The 20766-nt window shown below is 60.5% G+C and overlaps 1 protein-coding gene across 2 annotated transcripts; it reads left to right on the plus strand.

Annotated features, from left to right (window-relative positions):
• The first annotated feature begins 2430 nt into the window (after nucleotides 1–2430).
• KCNAB2 (potassium voltage-gated channel subfamily A regulatory beta subunit 2) lies at nucleotides 2431–18723 on the plus strand. 2 transcript variants are annotated; one of them, XM_041476588.1, is made up of 16 exons: nucleotides 2431–2514; nucleotides 5616–5734; nucleotides 6081–6122; nucleotides 13929–13972; nucleotides 14341–14378; nucleotides 14555–14634; nucleotides 15111–15155; nucleotides 15307–15351; nucleotides 15435–15478; nucleotides 15603–15689; nucleotides 16841–16926; nucleotides 17142–17262; nucleotides 17399–17493; nucleotides 17684–17804; nucleotides 17895–17983; nucleotides 18295–18723. In XM_041476588.1, exons 2-16 carry the CDS (start codon nucleotides 5658–5660, stop codon nucleotides 18382–18384), a joined length of 1104 nt encoding a protein of 367 aa, XP_041332522.1. In that variant the 5' UTR covers nucleotides 2431–2514; nucleotides 5616–5657; the 3' UTR covers nucleotides 18385–18723. The 2 variants fall into 2 exon arrangements, with proteins under 2 accessions (XP_041332522.1, XP_041332523.1); XM_041476589.1 differs by lacking the exon at nucleotides 6081–6122.
• Nucleotides 18724–20766: the final 2043 nt, after the last annotated feature.

Genomic DNA, 20766 nt, shown 5'->3' on the forward strand with positions numbered 1-20766 from the left:
GGTGGTCGCGCCCGCCTCAGCATCGGGTTACTAGGGCGATGGTGCCGCACCGCGCGGGGCGGGTCTTCGTGCTGGGCCCGGCCTGCTCTGCACCCAATGGGGACGGCGCAGCGCCCTCGTCATTTGCATGCGGCGCGAGAGGCGGGCGGCGTGGCCAATGGGCGGTGGGAGGGGCGGGGTCAGGCGCGGCGGGGCGGGGCCGCCCCCCACGAGGGCGGGCGGCGGAGCGGCGCGGGGTCGGGGCTGCCGCCGGGGTCGGGCGATGGCGGGGGCGGTGGAACCGGGCAGGGCCGCGGGCAGGGCTACGGGCGAGGCCACCCCGCCGCATGCCCCTCCCGACACTCCCTGGTGCGGAGAGAGGGGCCCTCGCCCCTCCGCCTGCTGTCGGCCCAGTGGGACCCTGGCTGTGAGGGGACGGGGAGAGGCTGGCTGTCCCTTCGTTCCCACAGCGAGGCGAGGCGAACACTGTTGGTGATGCTCCGGTGGCCTGCGGCCTGTCACCGTACGCCGGGAGCGGCAGGGCAGGAGCCCCGGTGACACGGTGTGAGCCGCCGGCAAAGCCCCGGTGGCACGGGGGGTGGGAACATTCGATTTTCCCCCGAGCCGATTTGCGCACAGTGAGTCAAACGCCGCGGTTCCTTCAGCTTCCTTCAGTTTGCTGCCGTTTCTTAGTCCGTTCCTTGTCTCGCTGTGCTGCGGTGACCAGAGGGATGCGGATGGAAGGAGCCCCGAGCCCTGTGGCGGGTCCCTGGTCCCCTCACAACCCAGATGCTGCTCCCTCACCATTTCTTCTGCCAGGCCCGAAGCTCGTGAGCCTCTGTCTCACCAGCCTGTATTTTTTTGGGGCTGTTTTCCTCATGATGGGGATCCCCATAGGCCCATGCCTGCTCAGCCTGCGGCCAGCACGGGATTCATGCACCACAGCCTCTCGTTCAGGTGAGACGTGGTCTGTGCTGCTGGCAGGTGTGGGCAGGGCACCCAGCCTGCTTCCCAAAACCACAGGTTTCTTCCCCAAGCGTTGCTGGGAGCCACGGCGCAGCAGTGGGTGAGTGCCAGAGCAGGCTGGGCGAGATGTATCCAGTCTCTGTCACATCCCCTAGACAGGCCTGTTGCATATATGCAGTGATTTTCCAGCTGGTGAGCAGAAAATGCCTTTACATGGAGCTGCCAACGGCAGATTCAAGAGAGCTGCTGGTTTTATTCATTATTACTATTATTGTTTTGATGAGGAGGGTGGCAGGGCCAGCTGTCACCTCCTGCTCATGGCCTGCGGGTCTGTGGGTCAGATGCATCATGGAGCAGGAGCTGATCAACTTGGCACATGGCTCCCACCATCTGTGGGGGTAGCAAAGCCACTGATGGGCTGGTGCTGGGAGCATCCCCAAATGGGACAGGGTTTATGACCTTCCCTGCCTGTTACTTGCTGTTCCTGGAAGTGCTTGTGGTGTGGAAAGTGGGCAGCCTGCTGGGATCACCCACCCTGGCAGTGCTGAGTGGCCCCTGTCAGTGTCAGCATGGTTTGGAGCAGGCAGTGTGATTATTGGCCCCATTGCTGCCAGGACTGTGCTGAAATGGGAAAGGAAGTGCCAAGATGCTGTCGTGAAGCTGAACAGGACTCGGCTGAGGGAGAGAAACCAGGTTTTCCTAATTTATAGCTGCCAGAGCACCATTGCGTGAGCAGCCTGTCCCAAACCCTGACCCCTTTTTGCTGGCTTGGCCTCTAGTTTTCCTGTTAGATCCAGCTGCATTGGTGTTGTTATCACTGCAGGATCACTGAGTCGCACTGCCACAGGGACCAGCCTGCTCCACTTACTGAGGTGGCACGCTCCGGGCTGGTTTTTTTGCCCAAGATAGCCAAAAAGCCAAAGGCACTGAGAAGGCGTGATGAGTACAAGGAGGACGGGTGGCCAGTGGCAGAACGCGGCAGCCGGGTGACCCTGGTGCTGGAGGCAACCCTGCAGCATCACTGCCGACGCTGTATTTGATTATTTCAAGAGAAACACACCCGGCGCGATTTGAGGCAGTGATGATGCAGCTCCTGCCCAGGCTCCCCGTGGCCCCGGACGAGCCTTCCCCCGCCTGAGCTGCGCAGGGGCGGCTGGTGGCAGCCGCTCGCTCGCCCACGCGCTGCCGGTGCCGGGCTGCGGCGCCGACACGGTTAAGGCACCGGCGGGATCGGGAGCCGGCTGCAGCCACCGGCGGAGCCAAACTTGCCGAGTCAGGATGTGAGAGCGGCAGGGACGGCTCTGCAGCATCTTTGGGTGCTGTCGCATCCCGGGGCGCCGAGGGCTCGGCTTCCCCCTCTGCCAGACGCCTTTTCCCGGGGACGGAGCGGGAATGGGGTAGGAACCGTCATCCGCTGCGTTTGCCGCCGGCTGTAGCAGCTGCTCTGCGCCGGCACCGGCGCCGCTTCCCGAGACCCGCGGAGCCCGCAGCCCGAGCCGGCAGCCGGCTTTGATCGTTGCCTTGTGCCTCCCGACCGCGCATCGCCCTCCGTCCGAGCACCGGAGACAGGTAGGTGCCGTGCTGGGTGCCGGCGGGGCCGCTGCCGTGGATCAGCCCTGCCTGGCCGGCAGCCACGGCACAGCGGGGAACTGGCAGTGTCACACACCGGGGAACTGGCAGTGTCACACAGCAGGGACCCGCGGGCAGCCCGATGGACCCCGTTACTTTGGCTCGGGTGTACGTGACGGCAAAGCCGGAATAACCCCGGCCGATTTGTGCTTTTGGGCTGTGTCATTGACTCGGGCAGCTGAGCAGCGCCGGTGCCGGAGCTTCGGCGGTCACGGGCGACCTCACGTGTCGCAGCTGAGTCCCCAGCGCCCGCCTGCCGCGTTGTCGTGATGATGGGCTGGGGAAGGCGCGGGAGCCCACCCGGGCGGTCGGAGGCCCCTGGTGGGCTGGGAGATGCTGCGCCGCAAAAGAGGCTCCCGGGCCAAAGGAAGGGGCAGGGCTGCTGCTCTGCGGATCCCTGCGGCGCCGGTGCAGCCGGGGAAGGGGGGGGCACGGGACCAGCACGGGGCATGAGCACAGAGGTGACGGCAGGAGGTGACAGGAGGTGCCGAGGCGACAGGGCAGGGCAGCGTGAGTCATTGAGCTAAAGTCACCTTCCCCGTGGTGTGGAGGGGGGCATTTCACTGTGCTGCAAACACTGTGGAAAAGGGGGAGAAATATGGGGGACAGGCACCTGGCATGGGGAGATGCGACATTACCCGCATCCCTCACCTGACTCGGGCAGGATGCTGGGGTGCCCATGGCAAGGGTCCCCCAGCTCTCCCTGCCCCAGGGCCTCACTCTTGGAGGACTGGGCTCACCAGAAGCAGCAGTTTCATCCTTACTTTCGCGTTAATTCCATGTCCAGTTTCACCCACTCCTACTCTGATGGCAGCATGTCTGGCAGGCTGCAGTATGTAGTGCCCCCCATCCTGGCCCAGCTCCCAGGGGCTTCCCAGCCATAAACCATCCATGTCACAGCACCCACAGTCCTGTACCCATTGTACTGCCAGGGATGGGAATGGACCTTGGCGGGAGCACAAATCTTGAGGGTGTCCTTCACCTGACTCTTGGGTGCATCCTGCAGAAGAAAACACTTTTCTTCCCTCTCGGGCCACTGCCGAAACTCCCGCAGTTGCAGGCTCACAGCTGAGTTGTGCCATGAGGAAGCTGGAGGTGCAGGAGCAGTCTCAGGGAAGCACCAAGCTGCTGACACAGAGGGGATTGGACTTTTGGTGGTGCCTTTGGCTCAGAGAGCTCAGAGGGATGAATTGGCCCCAAAGGCTGGGACACTTCGGCTCCTCAGGGTGCAGAGCCCTGACCCCTGTGCCCGTGGTCCGGCTGTGCTTGCCAGCAAAGTCCCTCTAGCACTGCCAGAGACTTGCCAGCCACTGCACTTGGTCCCTGCAGCATTGTTGAGAGGCTACAGGAAAGGGGCATCGGGTTCTGCTAAAAATTGCGGAGATCTGGGCTCCTGGCACCACAGCCCCTTGGGATACAGAATCGGCCAGTCCTGAGCCACACAGGAGTCCAGGATTATGGCAGTGCAAGCAAGGAGCTGCATGGCTGCACAGGGACATGGGGGTCCAGCTGTCCCCCCTGCAGGCGTCCCCCAGCTTCCCTCAGCTTTGTTTTGCTGCCCTAACATGTTTAGCTGGCATGAGCGGGCAGGACAGTGCCCGGCCGGCCGCTGCTGACCCGGCGGTGCTGCAGGCAGCTGCCCACCGCCAGGCGAGGCCGTGGGAGCTCTGGAACCAACACTCGCAGCACCCGGGAGAAGCCGGGGGGTCACAAGGGCTTGGGAGGCTCAGCCGGGTCCCGGTTGTAGGGCTCAGCAGGGTCCTGCTCTGGGCTCAGGTCAGTGCTGCAGGTTCGGGAGAGAGCGGCTCCCTCCTGACTTCTGGAAAATAAACCCGGCTTTACTGAGGCTCCCTGTGCTCCGGCTCCAGCGCGGCTGTGGCCAAAGGAGACGCACTCCTGCAGCGCTCAGGAGGAGGGCGATGGGGATCTGTGCCGGGGGCTGCAGCCCGGCCGGGAGCTGCGGTGGGCGGCTCCGCGGGGATGGGCTCGGCTGCCGCAGCTGCTGCCATTGGGCTGCGTGGGCTGCAGGGGCTGCGCCGGGATGCAGGCACGCCGGGCCGGGATGCCGGAGGGATGCAGGATGCGGGAGGGATGCAGGATGCTGGCACACTGTGTTGGGATGCAGGATGTGGATGCAGGATCAAGCATGCCCAGCTGGGATGCAGGCAGGATGCGATATGCAGGCACACCGTGGCGGGATGCAGGATGCAAGCATACTGTGCCAGAATGCGGGAGGGATGCAGGATGCAAGCATGCTGTGCCAGGATGCAGGTGGGATCCATGCCAAGACATGAGCACACTGTGTAAGGCCATGCTCCCGCTGAGCCCAGGGCAGCCAGGAGGGAGCCCAGAGAGCTCTCAGTCCCCATCTGGGAAACAGAGCAGCTTGTGATCTGCAGTGTAAAGATGGCATCTCACTGGCCTAAAGAAAGAAGGGATAAATTTAAATCCCAGCCCCAGTTCTGTAGGGAAGTGTCATTGTTTTGTGTGATACTGGAAACTGCTGACAGTGTTGCAGGAGCAGGAGCACAGCTCCCAGGGAGTCATGCTGGATGCCCCTGCCATGGGGACAGGGACAAAGAGGGTTAGGGGTGTCTGGAGGTGAGCCCTTCTTTCCATTGGAGCTCCCTCACCCCTGTGCACACAGTCAGTCACGTGTGAGCTGCAGGAAAAGCCAGACTGTTTTCCTCCCCTTAGCTTGTCCCTTTCAGAGGGACCCTCAGAGACAGCTTCAGGGTTTTCAGAATGTTTCATTTTTCAGGCCCATGTTTCCTCACGATTTCCTGAAATCTCAGGATCCCCAGAAGTTTGGAGAAAGCAGCCAAGCTGGGAAGTGAGAGGAACGGGGCTGGGGCGAGATGGTTTTGGGATCAGTAGGTCAGGGTGTGAGCCCCAGAGTCTGAGGCCAGCAGAGCGGCCGTGCCCCCACTGCTGCCAATGCCACATGCCCATCTGGCTCGGATCTCCTGCAACAGGAAGTGCCGTCATGCGCGTGCCCCAAAAAACTCATTTCTTCCTCTTTTCCTCTTCCCCTGTGGCAGGGGTGAGGCGGCGAGTGGCTCCGGGGAGCCCAGGCTGGCTCCATGTATCCCGAATCCACCACTGACTCCCCAGCGCGACTCTCGCTGCGGCAGACGGGCTCCCCAGGGATGATTTACAGGTAAGGCTGCAGGGCAGAGCTGGGGGAACTCTGTGGGGCTTCAAACCCAAGCCTGTGGCAACCCAGAACCACCATGCTCCCTGAAAATGCGCTGATACTCCTAAACTGCCCTGGCATGCTTTGTGCAAAGGCTTCCAGCACAAAATCCCCACACAGCAGCAGCAGCAGCAGTGTTTTGGGGCACTTTCAGGGTCATGCTAGTGCCTGCTGCAGTGTCCACTGTGCTGTGACATGGGTGGGTGCTGCTGACCCTTCTCACAGCTACTGACTCTGCCACTCACTCCTGCTCCTCCTTTCTAACGGGGTTTGTGGCATCTTTCTTCTCTCTCCCCTTTGCTGTCGGAAGTGCGAGATACGGGAGCCCCAAGCGCCAGCTCCAGTTCTACAGGTAACCAGGCCCTTCCCCCTCCCCAAAATCCCCCCAGCAGGTGGCTATGGCTCCTGCCCATGCCCAGATAATGCTGGCACAGCACTGCCCTGCACAATGTGCCAGGGTTCCTCTGTGGGATGGGTATCACATGTGTGGCATTGCCTCCTTGCCTGCTCATGGGTTCAAAAGTGCAGTGTGGGGACCCTGCGGTGTGGCTGGGGGGGGAGTGTTCTCACGGGCTGTCCAGGCAGCAGAGTGTGGCCACATGGCTGTGGGGGACAGCCACTGTGGGGTGTGGGGTTCAGCTCAGCTTGGGGGGAGCGTCCCATGCCTCTGCTGTGCCTGGAGAAGCCCTTGGCTTTTCCCAAGAGCAGCTCTGGGAAACCAGCCAGCTGGTCAGTGGCTCCTGCTATTAGGAGCAGTCTCATTAAGTGGTTCAGGAGGCAACATTCGCCCCCATCACCCTTTTACTGTCTGAAGTGAGGGCAGCACTTCCCCACACACTCTGCCAGCAGCTGCTCCAGCGCTCCCAGGGCCACAGCAGCCCAGTGGTGTGGGACTGGGTCTGGCCTGGCTGCCATGGGGTGGGGGACTGGGGGCTGTCCGTTGACAGAACCGTGGCCTCCCCACTCCATCCCATGCATGATGGGAGGAGGTGAGGAGGACTGGCAATGAGATGGCTCAGTGCCACTGACAGTGTCCATCCCAGTGCTGCCACCAGCACTGCCGAGCCCCAGCGACAGGCAAGTTTTGGCTGCCAAACTGGTTTGAACCACTGGACACATCTGGTGAAAAAGCTCCCAAGGCCAACAGGCAGGACCTTGTCTGTCGGCTGCCTTCAGGCAGCAGCCACCTGTGTTCATCACCCGGTTCCGTTTCGGGGCTCCCTCCTGGTGGAGGCTGCCTTCCAGTCCTGCCACAGCCCAGCTCTGACTCCACTGCCGCGGGGACCACAGGAGGGCTGTGTCTGCCTCAGGGCACGGTCTCTGCTCCCTGATGGCCCCAATGTCCAGCCGTCCCCACCGCCCTGTGTGCTGGTGACGGGGGACCTGTCACCGCAGGGCGAGGGGCGGGCGGTGCCAGCGTTGATAAAGCAGCGGCACATCCCCGGGCTTTTAGTGAGGCGCCATGAATAATTTAACTCCCCTTCGCAAGGAAGAAAATCCCCTAATAGGGCTAATGGAGCGCGGCGAGAAGCCGGACGCTGGGGGCCCGGCGCAGCCGCCAAGTGCTTTGGACGCCAAGCTCCGACACTCCCCTAATGCAAAACAACGCGGCCACCGCGGCTCTTATATCTGCCCTGGGGCAGCCCGGCCGCCCAGAGCTGCGCTGCTGCTGAGCAGCTTCCCCGGCGCGGTGAGTGGGGGCCGGCAGCGCGGGCGGCGAGCGGGGCTGGGCATGGTGGGCGATGAGCGGGGACGGGCACCGCCACGGGGCAGCCGCTGCGGGCAGCAGGGAAGATTTTCCGTGCAGGGTGACTTGGGATTTGATGGCTTAGGGTGGTTTTCTTTTGGAGTTTGGGGTCTTCCTGGCTTTAGGCAGGCTGGTGGCTGCCAGTTTCCCAGCTTGGCCAGGCTGGCCAGATGTCTCTCCGGGCAGCTGCCCTGCCTGTCACCCACTTGTTGTGCCCCTGATGCTGCTAACAGTGCTGTTATCCCACAGAGCCTGTGCTCTGTTCCCCATCCCTGCTCCTTCCTCGCAAAACAGCCTCTCCTGCTTGGGCATGGCACAGCTCATCCTTAGCAGATTCTGCAGCCCTGTTGCCACTCATCCCAGGAGCACTGGGATTTCTGCTATTAAAAGGCCATGAATGCACCCACCACCTCCATGCTCTCTTGGCCATCCAGTTCTGTTCTGCCGAAAATCAGGAAAGTGTCAAGATAGGGCAGCCGGTCGATTCCCACCCCATTCCTCAGAGCAGCCCAGATCAAACCCCCAGCTTTGCTTGCTGCAGCAGTTTGACTGCTGTAGAGCAGCGGTGCAGCCAGCTCAGGTTTCTCCTTGCTGCTCTCAGGTGAGGGGATCCTACCAGGGCAAGGAGATCCCACTGGGAACAAGGAGATTCCACCAGGTGCCCGTACCCAGCAGGAGCCACTGGCATTGCCCTAATTAAAGCTACCAGCCACGGAGAAGGGCTGGTGCCAGAGGTGCTGGGTCCAGCCTCCAGCTTTGAGGTGTGGCAGGAAGAGGCTGATGACCAGGATTCAGTTTGACTTTGCTGCAACAGAGGGAAAGGTTTCCTTTCCATGTCTCCCAGCTTTCCCAAGGCCTCGCTACAGAGCAGGAGGAGCACAGAGTGGCAGCACTGGATGTCAGAGAAGACCCCCAGGATTTTGGTCATACCTGACCAGCTGCTACTCCATATCCTCTGGGCTTCCTTCTCCTTTCCTCTGGAGGTCACACCTCAATGGCAGACAGCCCTTCACTTTTGGCTCCTGCAGCTGTCAATTTGAGCTTCATGGGGAAAGAAAAAACCACCAGTGGGAGCCTGCCTGGAGCCTGATGCCGGTGTAGATGTGTCACAGTGCATCCCCAGTGGCCACTCTGGCACCAGCACCACAGCTTTGGCCCCAGTCCCTGCTCCCTGCAAACACTGAAACAAGGGAAGTTGCGGAGAGAGGCACAGAAATCAAGCAGGTGCCACCACCAGTGAGGTCCCAGGCACAGAGACAGCCAGGGCTGGGGTGCATGAGGAGCCCACCCTGCGGCAGGCTATTTTCGGCAGCCGCACCGGCTGGGAGGTCGCTGCCGCGGTGGTGGGGAAGGTGTTGGCTGGTGGCGCACATTGCGGCAAAGTGACGCAGGCACAGTGAGCACCCAGTGCCCACAGACCCTCTGCCGATGTCCACCCTTTCCAGGGAGCCCCACAGGGACCCCTTTCCCATCCCGATTTTCCTTGCCCACTGGCACACAGTGCCAGATTCTCACCAGCAGTACTTGTGTCGCTGCTCACCATACCTCGGCCAGCTACTGGGATCCGCTGCGTCCCTCACAGGGATGCAAACCATTGCAGCCCAGCACAAGCTGGGACCCAGCACAGCTGGGCACAGGCCACACTGCTGCACTGGGGCTTGGGGCAGCTGTGGCAGGCACCACTGCAGCCTCAGACACGGACTGTGCCGCATCCCTGTCCTGCTGCTTCTCTTGTTGTGCTTCAGCTCTCACACCAAGGCTTTGCTCCGCTGAAGAGACTGACTTTGCTACATGTCCTGACTCTGGCATGGCAATGCAGGCAGGGCTGAGCCCTGAGTGGCGAGGGAGCCCATGTTGTGCTTTCCCAGCTCTCTCCGTAGCACCACAGAGTGTTTGGCGGCGTGGCTGGCCGGCAGAGCCCACGCTCGGGTGGCAGGATGCTCTCCATGACCTACAGTGAGAGCCTGCGCAGCGTGGCCAGCCGGCCCAGCCCCGAGTGGGGGCTGCCCCCAGCCCCCCGGGCGGCCGACGGGCTGGAGCTGCGGCGGCTGCGGGATGTGCGGGCGGCAGCGCGGGCGAAGACTCTGGAAGAGTTCCTGCGGATGCACGGGCTCTCCCTGGCCGACAGTACCGCCCGCGCCACTGGCATGAAGTACAGGTAAGGCAGCGCCGCGAGGGCGGCGAGGGCCGAGGTGAGGGGATGACACAGGGGACGCTGCTTGGTGCTGGTTTGACGCCTCGTCAGGAGAACGGCTCTCTCCTAAGCTCACCTCGGCTCCCCTGTGCCGAGGCTGGGAGGAGCCGATGCCCTTGGCGCGGGAAGCGCCGGAGAGGCGGCAGCCCATCAGCGCCGTTAGCACTTTCCTACTTGGTGATCTTTGAGCTTCTCGCTTGACATTCCTGTTTGCTGTTTGGGCATTTGCAGATGCAAACACCCTCTGAACTTTAAAGATTAGGCACCTGGAGCAAACAGCCGCCGAAGAGCTGTTTCTGCCTCAGAGGTGTAAACCTCTAGCTGATGCAGGTAGATCTCTGCCTGACTGGAGGGGTACATCTTCACCTGACCGGAGTTCTTCTCCACCTGAGGGGTGTAAATCTCCATGTGACAGGCATACATCTCTGCCTGATGGGTTTGCATCTCCTCCTTAGTGATGGGTGTGCATCACAGAGCGGATGCATCATTAATTTTGCATGTGGGTCCTGGTGCAAGGTGTATCAGGATTTCAGGCAATGTCCTTGTCAGGAGGACACTCCAGGCAGCTGGAGAGGTGGTCACAGCCCCTGAGAGGGATGGGGCTGCTCTGCCCAGCGCACCTCTCCCCTGGCATTGCGGGTGGGGCAATGGGGTGCAGGGCCCAGCACCCCCAGGTCAGGCTTTGGGGGACACCAGGGCTGAGGACAGTGGCTTTTCTCCAGTGACAATACAGGAGTGCCCCTTGTCCCCCACTGCAGTGAAGCCCTCGGGAGCTGGCAGCTCTGCCGGCTCCTGCCGTGCTGCACTGTGCCGCGCCACGGGTCAGGTTCCCCTCTGCTCACAATGACCGCGGTAACATTTACACAGTGGCAAGAGCCCATCTAATATTCATGGGGACATTATTTATTGATGGGAGCAGCTGGCACAGACACCCCAAAGGTGCTCCTTCTTTGGGCATGTCTCTGCTGCCACCAAAATTTGTGGGGTTTCTCATCCTCTGAGGGCTGACAACTGCTGCCAGGTCCCCCCCTCACTGGAGCCGGCGCTGGCACTGGTGCTGGCAGGATTACCAGCTAAGGAGCTTTGTGAGAGAGGGAAGCGGAGGAGATTACAAGATTTTTCATTAGGTTTGGGGCAAATGTGCATAATTTCCTGCAAGCCCCGTCGCTGCGTTTTGCTCCATCCTGAGGGGCACGGCAGATGCTGGCAGCCGTAGTGGGCTGACTCGTGTCCTTGCTTCGGCAGGAGGTGCTAGGCTGGAATTCGTCTCACTTGACTTCGCTTGCTGGGAAAAATAGGGGGAATGTGCTGCTGGGGCTGTGGCCCCGAGGGCGACAACTTCAGCAGGCAGGTGGGCTCTGCCGCGGGAGAGCCATCAGCATCGTCGCCACCTGGCTGTCGCCCAGCCCTGGGGTTGGCGACGCACACGCGTTGCGGCCGAGGGTTTCGTTTCCGACCCGTGCAGGGGAATTTGCCTCTTCACTCCGCAGCCTCAGCTCTCGCTGTGCCCCAAAGCGGAGCTGGGCAGGCAGCCGTACCCGCGGGGGGATGCCCAGCGGGGCTCAGGGGAGTCCTGCCCCGCCACGGCCACTCCGGAGGGTACCGGCAGCGGCTCTGCCTCTCCTGCCCCCACCTGCCCGAGCGTGCCGCTCGCTCGCTTCCTGAGCTCATCAAATATTGAGGGCAGGAGGGCTGACGGGAGCGCTCCTCGCCCGCCGCCTCGCAGCCCCCCGCCGTCACGTTGGCGGCGCGCGGGAGGAGCTCCCCGCCTCGCCCGGGGCGCCGGCTAAATTTAGGCAGCTGGCGCTGCTGCCCGCCGGAGCAGCATGCAGGTCTCCTTTGTGTGCTCCGAGCACAGCATCAAGAGCCGGAGCGCGGAGGACCGGCTGAACCGACAGAATGCCGGCAGCCCCAGCCTCGGCACCCGCGGCAAGTTCCGCGCGGTGGCCATGGTGGCCCGCAGCCTGGGGCAGCTCTCGGTGCAGAACGCCCCTTCCTCCAGCGACTCCAGCGTCAAGCAGCCGGGGATGAAATACCGGTAGGAAACGGGCGCTCCTGGGGCTTTCCCTGTTCCTCACTGCGATCGGGGCGGCGAGGGGGGACTGGGGGCCAGGGGCGCCGCGCTCCCGTTATCTCCGGTTCGCGTCCGGCTCTGTCGGTTTCTCGTCGCTAAAAGTGCTGACCGTGCGCCTCCGTGCGCTTCCTCGCTGTTTGCTCCTGTCCCCTCAGGGCAGCTTTGATCCAGCCGCGCGTAAAATCTTCAGGATAGGGGAGAGAAGGGACCCTAAAATTCAGAGTAGGATTAGTAGCATCCTCAGTGTCTGCCAAGCCGGGCTGGCTGCCGAGCCGGGGGGGTCTGGGAGTCACGGTGGCATTAATCCGGGCTGCCATGGCATCCTTTCGGTGCTGCTGGAGACTCAGTGCCCTGCAAAGTGAGTGCAGAGCCATAAGCAGCTTTGGCTGCCCATGGTGGTTCTGGAAATGGGGTGGTGTGTGCATGTGGGGCCCCCCCGGCCATCACCCACCACAGGGCTCACACGCCCCATGTCCTGGCTCTGGGGCAGAGCACTGAGGGCTTCTCCCATTGAGGCTGAGTGTGCACCTGGGCATGGGGCTGGGGCTCTCCCCAGATGAGCATGGACCCTAGGACAGGGTAGGGCCCCCCCCCAGATAAGCCTGCATGCCATGGTCCAGCTGCCAGCAGCTGCGTGCCTCCGCTGCAGCCCAGATGTGCCAGCATTAGGCAACAAAGTGTGTGAGGCCAGCAGAGCGCTGAGGTGAGCCTGGCTGTCACCCACCAGTGTCGTCCAAATCAGCTGAGTCCCCTTACCTGGACACTGGGGAGGGAGCTGATCCAGTTCTGTCCAGCTCTCAAACACCAAACCCTTGCGGTGGTAACAACAATATTGGGATCATGCACGGTGGCATCCTCAGGGCTCAAGTGCTCCTGCCCCACGGTCATGTCCTCATCCAGAGGAGGAGTATACCAGCAACACCCTCTCCCAGGCAGTGGGTGATCAGCTTGGGAGTCCCCACTGGTGGCTGCTGGAGGGACAGTGGTGCAGGAGGATGCTCCAAGGAAGTGGATGGGATAAGAAGTGTAGGGGAATGCTTGGCCTTCCCAAGGTCTGCCAGTATCTCTGTTGGGCAGCCTGTCAACACCCCTTTGGGCGGGGAAGCCAAGAGCAGCGATGGTCACCTGCCATGGGGAACCCCAGCAATGCTCTCGGAATGTCCAGGATGAGGCAGGTGCTCTCCTCTCCACACGGCAACCCCGATCATGGGGGCTTGAGCCGCCGCTGGCCCACAGCCATGACCTCCCCACCACAAAATGCTCTAAAAACACTGCGGGACAGGGGGAGCGCTGGTGCCTCCAGATGCTGGGCGATAGCATGGCAGTGCAGAGGGATGCTGCCCTGACTCAGAGCAGCCCACGGTTGCCCGTGGCTGGGCCGCAGCCGCTCCCTGCCCGGCTGCCGGTGCCCGTGTCGGCGGTGCCGGCGGTGGCGGTGCCTCCGGTTGCTATGCGACACCCGCGCGGGCGAGCTGCCGCGGCTCACCTACACTTTATTTATTTTAACGCTCATTTCTTGAGCCTTTGTCATTTTTAACAAGTAACTGGCTCTCCATCACCACAGCGAAGGCGTCTGCCAGCCTGGCCCCCTTCCTGAAAGCTGTTCTCCAGTTCCTTGTGCCGGTCAAATTTTCTGGGGTGCTCCATTTCTCCAGGATGTTGCTCCACTCCCGAGCACCCTCGCCTGGTGCAAGCCCTGCGCTTCCCTGTGCGATGCAGAGAACAGGCACAACTCATGCCATGTATGGGATGCTTCAGGCCTGACCACCAGCATGCCAGCTCCTCTTTCTCCACTCTCATTCCCCAGTGCCAGCGGCACTCTCAGGGCAGCTGGACACCCCAGCCTCATCAGGGGGAGCTACTTTAATGAGGTCACTGCTCTCCCAATAGCCCTGCCGGGCACAGCATCACTGCGCAGGTGCAGGCAGTGTCACTACCGAGCTGCAGGATGCCCAGCCTGGGATGGCTCGTTAATCAGTTGGGATGGGAGTCTCATTATGGAACCATCCCAGGTGGGGATGGGGACCAGGGGCCACCACCACACCTCCCAGTCCTCGCGCCCGGTGTGTTGGTGGCATGCAGGATGCATGAGACAGCGTTTTGGGGCTTTCTGGCACCTTTCCTAATGGTCTCTGTCTTCCAGGAACCTCGGGAAGTCTGGGCTGCGTGTGTCCTGCCTGGGTCTGGGTAAGTGCCAGGGTTTGCCACAGCCCCTCAGCATCCCCTCAGTTCCGCAGCAGCTGCCGGCACTGCCCGGCCAGGGCAGCACTCGCTTGCCCTGGTGATGTTTGCAAAGGGAAGGAAAGGGTTTTCCTCAGCCCTGCGGCTGTTTTGAGTCACGGCCCAGAAATTGTCAAATTATTTTCTCTTTTTCTGACACGATAGGAAGCGACTGGGCCGTGCTGGGAGCACCACAGTGCACGTGGCAGGGCCAGCTGTGGCCACCACGTGCCAGGGCTGTGCTGAGGGAGCCAGGGTGGGTGGCCAGGGGCTTGACGTGGCAGCGCTCGTTGCTCACCGCATTCACCACGCGCACACCTCTCTCTCCCCTGCAGGAACATGGGTGACTTTCGGAGGGCAGATCACAGATGAGGTAAGGCTGCACCCCCTTCACCCCATCTCTCCCCTGGTGAGTGGGGAGGGAGGGGATGGGGCCAGCACAGCCGTGGCTGTGGCCTGGGTGCATGCAGCATGCAGGAGCTCCAGCGCTCTGCGCACGCGCCCGTGCTCTCGGCCACCCCCTTCACCGACCCCGCTCTCTCCTCGCAGATGGCAGAGCAGCTGATGACTTTAGCTTATGACAACGGCATTAATCTCTTCGACACGGCAGAAGTCTACGCTGCTGGCAAGTAGGTACCCTGCTTTGGCAGTGCCACGGGGGTCTCACCCTACACCCCGACTCCCACCAAATCACAGTGGCAATGGGAATATCCCAGGTTTGCCAGCTGCAAAACAGCTTCTAGGATGGGGCTCTGGGCGCTTGCTCACGGGGGGAGTCATGGTTCTGGCAGTCCCATGCTTCCCATGGTGGCCTGGTATCATGCGGGTGCAGCTGTGTACCCTCCCAGCACAGCTGTACCCAGGGCACACCGGCCCAGGGCATTAGAATGGGCCCATGCTTTCACTTAAAATTAGCAAGCTCATGCATTGGGGGTAGTTCGGCTCTGGGCACTGCAGCCAAGGGGCAAACAGCGTCCCCACAGCCACTGCATTTGCCTCTTATTCTCCTGGGGTCTGGGGCCATCCCTGATGGCTGGCATCCCCCCCCCATGGCCCATGGCTGCACCTGCCAGGTGCCAATGGCTGATGTCCCCTTCCCTTGCAGGGCCGAGGTGGTGCTGGGAAATATCATCAAGAAGAAAGGGTGGAGGTAAGCTAGACCACCATCCCTATTTGGCAAAACCATTACTGTAGTCCCAATGGGCTGGGTGGGGAAAGCTGGTAGAGCAGCCTTGGCAGGAGTGTGCCATCCAGGGCAGGGTGCACAGGGCTTTGCAGTGATTCTCTCTTTCTCCCCGCAGACGGTCCAGCCTGGTCATCACCACCAAAATCTTCTGGGGAGGAAAGTAGGTAACAACTGCCCCCTAGCAGAGCAGCTGGCACGGGTCAGGCTCTCACCCCAGGCTCTCACCCACCTTTCCTTTTGCAGGGCCGAGACAGAGAGGGGCCTGTCCCGAAAACACATCATAGAAGGTAGGGGTATGGGTGAGGGCACTCGTCAGGCGCTGCTGGCCCCAGTGCCAGGCTGTGCCTCACCGTCTGCCTCAGTGCTGGCAGCACGGGGCTCAGCACACCTGACTGCCCGTCCATGCTGCAGGTCTGAAGGCATCTCTGGAGCGGCTGCAGCTAGAGTACGTGGATGTGGTGTTTGCCAACCGGCCCGACCCCAACACGCCGATGGAAGGTGGGTGCGCGCCCCGGTGCCACGCTCCTCCCCGCTGCCTTTCATCGCCGTCGCGGTTGGTTTGCGCCAGGCTTGTGTTTCAAGGGCATTTTCCCTCCCAAGCAGAATCCGCTCCTCTGCCACTACGGTTGGCCCGTGCCACAGTCACACTTCTGCCACCTCCTGCCTGGCTCCAGGACCCTCTCGGGCCACGGCGGGGCGGGTTGGCAGTGTGGTGGCAGGTCACTGCCGCCGTCCCAGCAGCGGTGACTCCACTTTCTCTAAATCTCTCTTTTATCACCAGGGGACCCATTTAGTTCCTCCAAGTCCAGGACTTTCATCGTAGAAGGTACTCCCTGCCCGCACTCTGCCCGCCAGCCGCTGCCTGTCCCAGCGGTGTTTCCTGGGGCAGAGCCCCCACTCCTCTGTGATCCCCCATCCTTGTTCCCCCGTCTCAAGCAAACCCTGCCATGAGATGCAGAGGCAGCAGCAGCACAACACAGACACCCCCCTCGCCCTTCAGACTGTACTGCAGTTTAAAGGACAAAAAGCAGAGAGGCTCCCGCCCCCCAGGGTCCTGCCATGGGGTGCCCTTGGCACATGCCAGGGTCTGCAGCAGGGTCCCTCCCCACCGGGGCAGCTATGAGCATGCTGGGGTGTGTGCCCCGGTGCCGGCCGGGCGAGCCTCATGCCCCTTGCCCTCCCCGCTGCTCGCCTTTGGCTGCAGGAGCACGCCTTGGCTTGGCCCCAGCCCGCATGGCTCAGGGCTGGCTCCCCCCAATACGCCTGAGTGGCTCACACAGAGTTCAGGCTTCCCTCTGTGAGTCTCTGTGTGTGGTCAATGCATCAGTCCCTCCCCCTGCAGCAGTGCCAGTGCTGGTAACCCCACAGGGCATGGGGACACTGGCAGAAGCCTCAGGCTGCTGTCCATGCAGGGAGAGCCTGGCACCGTGTGAGCATGTCAGGTCGGCTGTGGTCCCTGGCACATCCTGAGTGGCTGCTCCCTCTCTCCCCATCCTGCTCTTCTGAAAGCATTCCCTGGACAGCACCGAGCTCCCACCGCAGCACTGGGCAGTGGGATGCTCGCCAGCCATCAGCGCTGTGCGAGCCCCCTTCGGCCAGTGCAGCCCCTGCTAAACCCCACCTGCCACTCTCTCCTTCCCTCCCGGCAGAGACAGTGCGAGCCATGACCCATGTCATCAACCAGGGGATGGCCATGTACTGGGGGACCTCGCGCTGGAGCTCCATGGAGATCATGGTAGGGGCCCAGGGGATGGGGCAGGCGCAGCGGAGCAGCCCCAGCGATGCTGCTGACGTTGATTTAATTAGACAGCAGCTGTTGGGAGCCAAGCGTGTGCAGATGCACTTAAGCCTTAATTATTTTTCGGGGTGGCCGCTCAGGACTTGGCTGGGGGGTTGGGCAGGGGGCTCGGGGGGAGCGGCAGGGCGCTGAGGGTCCTGGCTCTTCTGCAGGAGGCGTACTCGGTGGCCCGGCAGTTCAACCTGATTCCGCCGATCTGCGAGCAGGCCGAGTACCACATGTTCCAGCGGGAAAAGGTGGAGGTGCAGCTCCCTGAGCTCTTCCACAAGATAGGTATGACAGTGGGGATTCCTCCCCACCTCCCCAAAGCACAGTGCTCCCCAAGCCCAGTGCTGCTGAGGCCGGGTGCCACAGCCCCTGGGGGAGCTGTGAGCAGCAATGTCACCCCCCTGTTCTGCTCTGTCCCCAGGCGTTGGAGCCATGACCTGGTCCCCACTGGCCTGCGGCATCGTCTCGGGGAAGTATGATGGGGGCATCCCCCCCTACTCCCGTGCCTCGCTGAAGGTGAGCTGCACCAGGGCTGGGAGGGCACACGGGGATGGACAGAGCTGGGGGAGCAGGGCCAGGAGCCTTGCAAAGTCCCTACGGGAACAGGAACCCCAGGAGCCACAGCCCAGGGAGTTTGGGGATGCCCTGCCTGTGCAAGGTGCTGGTGCACCCTGATCCCACCACAACATCCCTTCCCACTCCCCAGGGATACCAGTGGCTGAAGGACAAGATCCTGAGTGAAGAGGGCCGGCGGCAGCAGGCAAAGCTGAAGGAGCTGCAGGCTATCGCTGAGCGCCTGGGCTGCACCCTGCCCCAGCTCGCCATCGGTAAGAGGATGGGGGACAGTGGGGGACAGCAGAGGGTGACACCAGGGATATCTGGGCCGTGCTCAAGCTCTGCTCTCCCTCCTATCCCAGCCTGGTGCCTGCGCAACGAGGGTGTCAGCTCCGTCTTACTGGGGGCCTCCAATGCCGATCAGCTGATGGAGAATATTGGAGCAATACAGGTCAGTGCTCCCAGCAGGAGCAACATTTGCCCACAGCACTCATTGCAGTGCTGCACTGTGCGGGAAAAGAGGGTTACAAACCCGGCTCCAAAATGACAGGTTTTTCTTGTCATGAAGGCGAGAAGCAAAGACAAGGCTTTGCTGGGCTGAGGGGGCAGGGCTGGGCCTGACTCAGGCTCTCCCTAACTGGGTCACCCTGCCGGCAAGCTGGGGCTTGTGGCACGAACATGGTGGGGTGGAGGCGGTGAGCATCCTCAAGCACACACCAGGGTCACAATCCCAACTCCCAGCGTTGCCCCCATCCCCCGCAGGTCCTTCCAAAGCTGTCGTCTTCCATCGTCCACGAGATCGATAGCATCCTGGGCAACAAACCATACAGCAAGAAGGACTACAGATCCTAAGCGCGCCCGAGCACGCCGCGCAGCCCTCGCCGCCCGTTCGCTTGCTTACGCTTTGTTGGAGCAAAGTGGAGAGTGTGGTTTGCACCGCGAGCGCCGAGAGCCAGCGCTCCACCCGCGCTGCCCCGGACGTGGCGCCGCGGCCGCCCGGCCTGGCTCTGCGGCGCAGGGACGGCCGGAGGGAGGCGAGCCCCGAGCTGCCCGGCCGCCCTGCCCGCCGCCGGGACCCGTTGCATGCGTGGCTCCTGCCTCCACGTTGGCGGTGGGCGCGGGGTGCACGCGGGTGCTGTACGCCCACGAGGCCGACAACACGAAGCTGTTCCCCAGCCTGCGCCCGGGCCTCGCCTCTGCCCTCTCCCACGGCACCGGCACCGCGGGGCTGCGGTTCCCGGAGAGCACCCGCTCCCGGGGAAGGGGGTGGGTGGGATGGTGACAGGGAGGGGGTTCGCTGCGGGAAGAGCTGGGATGCTCTGGCCGAGCACGGGGCAGGGCTCTGCTGCGGGGAGGGACCGGGCTGGGGGAGTGTGTGTGTGGGCAAGTGTGCAAGTGTCTGTGTGCACGGACACACGCGGAGACATAGGGACATACAGACATGTGGGGACGTGTGGATTTGCAGACAGCAGCTGTGGAGGTGAACACAGCCCACCAGCACCTTCAGTTGTATCTGCACAAAGCTACTGAAAGCCTCTACACATGCACCCACGTACACCTGTTACAGGGGTGTCTGCAGACACACACACACACACAGAGTCACACACGGCCAAATGTAGATACAGATGTAGCTCTACCTCCACCTCTATCCCTGACATCAGTCTCTGAGAGATCAACACCTATTTACATATATAGATACCTCTATGCAGATGTGTACACACACCTCTGAAAAACACATGTATAATGTATATACACACATGTAGACACGTGTGTGCTTGTGTATATACAGACGTACATGGTTCTGTGTATTGATCCATATATGTAATATATAGATGTGTACATATCCATGTAAATATATTGCTACAGCAGCATCCATGTTTGTATGGATATATGCACACATGAAAATTACTGGTATGTACTTAAATGTGTGTATATGCAGATAGATGTGTATATACAGATATATGTGTAGACGTCTCTATATCCATACCCAGCTTTTTAACTATATACTCATGTCTGTACATCTATAAACATATGCCATATATACACATGGACACAGATATCTGTAATTTAGATACAGCCATAGCTACATATATATAGCTGCATGTCTAGCTATAGCTATATATATGGATACATGTATGATAGATACAGAGAGACAGATGATACATACAGGAGATGATACATATAAGGAGAACAATATAGCTACATGTATCTATCTCTTTTTAGCTCTCTGTGTACTCTGTGCAAAAAAAACATTTTGCCTATATCTACATATATGTATCCATATCCACATACATTTACAGCCAGTTTCTCTATCTGTGCACACATAAAAACTGTAAATGTATGTGCAAACCCTCAGCTTTGTACTCTGTGTGTGAGCTGTGAGAGCTCTGCTCACTGTGAGAGTTCTGCACTGTGTGAACTCTGTAGTGTGAGCTCGCTGGAGTTTGTGAGAGCTCTGTGCACTGAGCTCTGCATACTGTGAGAACTCTGTGCACTGTGAGAATTCCACACTGTGTGTGTGTGAGCTCGCTGGAGTTTGTGAGAGCTCTGTGCACTGAGCTCTGCATACTGTGAGAACTCTGTGCACTGTGAGAATTCCACACTGTGTATGTGATCTCTCTGGAGTGTATGAGAGCTCTGTGCACTGTGAGAACTCCACACTGTGTGTGAGCTCTGTGCACAGTGTGTGTGTGGCCATGGCTGCACCTACAGCCCCACTATAAATGTGCATGTGTACAAACATGGGGTGGGGGGGTCTCCTCTGACCCACTCATGATACCAGAGCTCCCCCCTGTATATGGCTGAGAGTGTGCACACCTCCCACATCCACACCCTTTAGGTACTTGGATTTACCAGCAGCTAAACCTCTACAGCTTTACCTATACATGTACCTCTGTCTACAGAGCTACATCAATGTTTGTGTGCAAACAGAAACATACACATTTCATATATATGTGTGAAATAACAAACACATACTTGTCTGTGAATATACACACACATATACTATCTCTGTCTAGGACAGGTATACACCTTTACCTGTATCTACACTTATGTATAAATATATGAAAATTACAAATACATGTGTGTCTGTGAACACATACACAAAGATCCATATACCTATATAGCCATACAGAGATATGGAGATATAGAGATGTGTAGATATATAGATGCATCTACAAATGTATGTGCATGCATGCACATATATTCAAATTAAAACCACACATTTATGTGTAT

Source organism: Pyrgilauda ruficollis, unplaced genomic scaffold (genome assembly GCF_017590135.1).
Source record: "Pyrgilauda ruficollis isolate IOZ18807 unplaced genomic scaffold, ASM1759013v1 scaffold39, whole genome shotgun sequence".
Taxonomy (NCBI): Eukaryota; Metazoa; Chordata; class Aves; order Passeriformes; family Passeridae; genus Pyrgilauda; species Pyrgilauda ruficollis.

What these genes read in the sequence shown, in the direction of transcription:
- KCNAB2 (XM_041476588.1), top strand. Translation starts at nt 5,658, where the DNA reads ATGTATCCCGAATCCACCACTGACTCCCCAGCGCGACTCTCGCTGCGG. An exon ending in GAGGGCAGATCACAGATGAG is followed by an intron (nt 14,379 to 14,554) that starts GTAAGGCTGCAC and finishes CTCTCCTCGCAG; the next exon opens with ATGGCAGAGCAGCTGATGAC. An exon ending in ACTCCCGTGCCTCGCTGAAG is followed by an intron (nt 17,494 to 17,683) that starts GTGAGCTGCACC and finishes CCCACTCCCCAG; the next exon opens with GGATACCAGTGGCTGAAGGA.